This window comes from Bidens hawaiensis, unplaced genomic scaffold, assembly GCF_021521415.1.
Source record: "Bidens hawaiensis isolate Kalapana, Puna unplaced genomic scaffold, B.hawaiensis_p1.1 tig00036444_1, whole genome shotgun sequence".
Lineage (NCBI taxonomy): Eukaryota > Viridiplantae > Streptophyta > Magnoliopsida > Asterales > Asteraceae > Bidens > Bidens hawaiensis.
The window spans coordinates 137,867-140,415 of record NW_027496373.1 but is presented as its reverse complement, the minus strand read 5'-3'; the positions used below and the strand labels follow the sequence as shown (position 1 = coordinate 140,415).

The following is a 2,549-nucleotide window of genomic DNA, read 5'->3' as shown; positions in this document are numbered from 1 at the left end:
ACGTGTGTAATTAAAAGAGGCGGTGTGGGAATGCGATGGTGATAAGTCCCCGGGGCCGGATGGTTTTAATTTTAAATTTTTGAAACGGTGCTGGGGCTGTTTTGAAGATGATTTCTGGAAAGTTTTAATCGAGTTTTACCATAACCGTTCATTTAGCAATGGGTGTATGTCCTCTTTCATAGCCTTAATCCCAAAGGTGAAAGATCCAGCGTGTTTAGCCCAGTTTAGACCTATTAGCCTTATTGGATGTTTAAACAAAATAATATCTAAGGTGCTGGTGAATAGATTAAAGACAGTCATTGGTAAGCTAATTTCGGAACAACAGTCGGCGTTTTTGTCAAAAAGAAGTATTCTTGATGGCCCATTGATTCTAAACGAGTTAGTGGCTTGGTTACGTAAGGCGAAAAAAAGAGGTATGATTTTTAAGGTTGACATAGCAAAGGCATATGATTCGTTAAACTGGGGTTTCCTCGACTCCATTTTGTCTCATATGAACTTTCCGGTTAGATGGAGGAATTGGATTTCGACGATCCTTAAGGCTGGTCGGGCGTCAGTATTGGTGAATGGGTCCCCGACCCGGGAATTTACTTTCCATCGGGGTCTCGGCCAAGGTGATCCTTTATCACCATTCTTATTCATCATTGCCATGGAGGCGTTAACGGAGATGATGAAGCGGGCAGAGGATACGGGTCTCTTCCGGGGACTGAGATGTGGTCTTAATGGGCCGATCGTGTCTCATCTCATCTATGCCGATGATGTGGTTTTTGTGGGGGAATGGGGAGATTTAAACGCTCAAAATATTTGTCGTATACTTAGATGTTTTCATATGGTGTCGGGGTTAAAAGTCAATATGTCAAAGTGTCGTGTTTTTGGGACGTGTGTGTCTTAGGCAGATATACATCAGATCTCGAGATTGCTCCGATGTCGGGTGGGGAATTTCCCGTTCAAACATCTAGTCCTACAAATTGGTGGTAATATGAAACTTATCTCGGCGTGGGATCCGGTAGTGGAAATGTTCCAAAAAAGGTTGTCAATTTGGAAAGCGAAGGTGTTGTCTTTTGGGGGACGGGTCACGGTTATTAAGTCGGTGTTGAACGCCTTACCGACTTACTATTTCTCTCTGTTTCGAGTCCCAGATGGAGTGTTAGAAAAGTTGGAGCGTCTTAGAAGAATTTTTTTTGGGGTGGGTCGAAAGACAAATCGAAGATTAATTGGGTTGCTTGGAATCGGGTTATCGCTCCAAAAGAATATGGTGGACTCGGTCTTGGTTCACTCCGGTTTCAAATTTCGCTATGTTGGCAAAATGGTGGTGGCGATTTAAAGGAGAGCGAGATAGACTGTGGAGAAGGGTGGTTTGGTTAATACATCATTCATCGAGGGACTAGCAAAGTATTCCGGCGAAACTTTCGGTTCCAGGATCATGGAAACAGATTAGGAGGTCAGTGGATGAGTTGGCGTTGTTGGGGATTAGTTTGGATGCATTGATAAAAATAGTGCTAAAAAGTGGAAATAGCACGTTATTTTGGCTCGATTACTGGATTGGAGATGATATACTTAAGGTTAAATTCCCCTTTTGTATGGATTAGAGAGACAGAAAGGGTGTAATGTAGCAAGTCGTTTGGTGATGGTGGATGGTGTTATTTGTAGCACTTGGAGTTGGGTGAGCGCGCCGCGACTGGGGCCGGAAATTGAGGAGCTAAGAAAATTGCTTTTGCTATGTCAAGATGTGGTTCTGGTGGCCGAGTCTGATTCGGTAAGTTGGGTTTTGGATAATACAGGAGATTATTCGACTTCTACATTGAAAGAGAAAATTAGAGAAGTTTGTTATGTAAACCCAACTTATACATTTGTATGGAATAATTGGGTCCCGGGCAAAGTGGGTATTCTTGCTTGGCGCGCGGAGCTTGATAGGATCCCGGTTCGCACGTTGCTTGCTAAACGGGGTATTATGGTTGGCCATGTAAACTGTCCGGCTTGCGGTGAATCGGACGAGACAATCGAGCATGTTTTTATTTCTTGCAGTTTGGCTCAGGCGGTATGGCAGGCCATTACATTATGGTGTAAAGTACCTCAAATCTTTGCATTCAACATTCGAGATGTTCTTGACTTATACAAGTATACTAAGTTTCCTAAAAGAAAGGCGAAATTTTTTCACGCGGTTTGTCTTGCTTCGTTGTGGTGCTTATGGAAGGCGCGCAACGAGATGGTGTTTAACGGCCATGCGGTAACTGTGGAAAGGATGGTGGGGGATATTAAGGCTCTTAGTTTTCTTTGGGTCAAAAGTAGATCGGGTAGTGTGTCTTTGTCATGGAAGGGGTGGTGTGGATTTAGTGTGTAACTAGATAGTGTTGTTTGTGTTTTTCTTGTTGGCGGTTCGGTGGTGTGGGTTTTAGCTTATGGCTAAGCCTTCTTTGTTGTAAGCGTGGTGGTTTTAATATATTCGTTTTTTGTTGGCCTTTCAAAAAAAAAACTTAGTATCCAATTATCGTAGAGCATGATGGATTGTTTGTGTTGGAAAAGTGGAAAAGGTAGGGTTGTTAGGAGTTGTC

At 43.0% G+C, this 2,549-nt stretch overlaps 1 protein-coding gene across 1 annotated transcript; it reads left to right on the top strand.

Annotated features, from left to right (window-relative positions):
* Positions 1 to 1,624: 1,624 nt before the first annotated feature.
* Positions 1,625 to 2,338, top strand: LOC143588558 (uncharacterized). The gene has a single exon (XM_077069529.1). It carries the CDS (start codon positions 1,625 to 1,627, stop codon positions 2,336 to 2,338), a length of 714 nt encoding a protein of 237 aa, XP_076925644.1.
* Positions 2,339 to 2,549: the final 211 nt, after the last annotated feature.

Excerpts from the sequence above, each read along its gene's own strand:
- LOC143588558 (XM_077069529.1), top strand. The coding sequence starts at position 1,625 with ATGGTGGATGGTGTTATTTGTAGCACTTGGAGTTGGGTGAGCGCGCCG.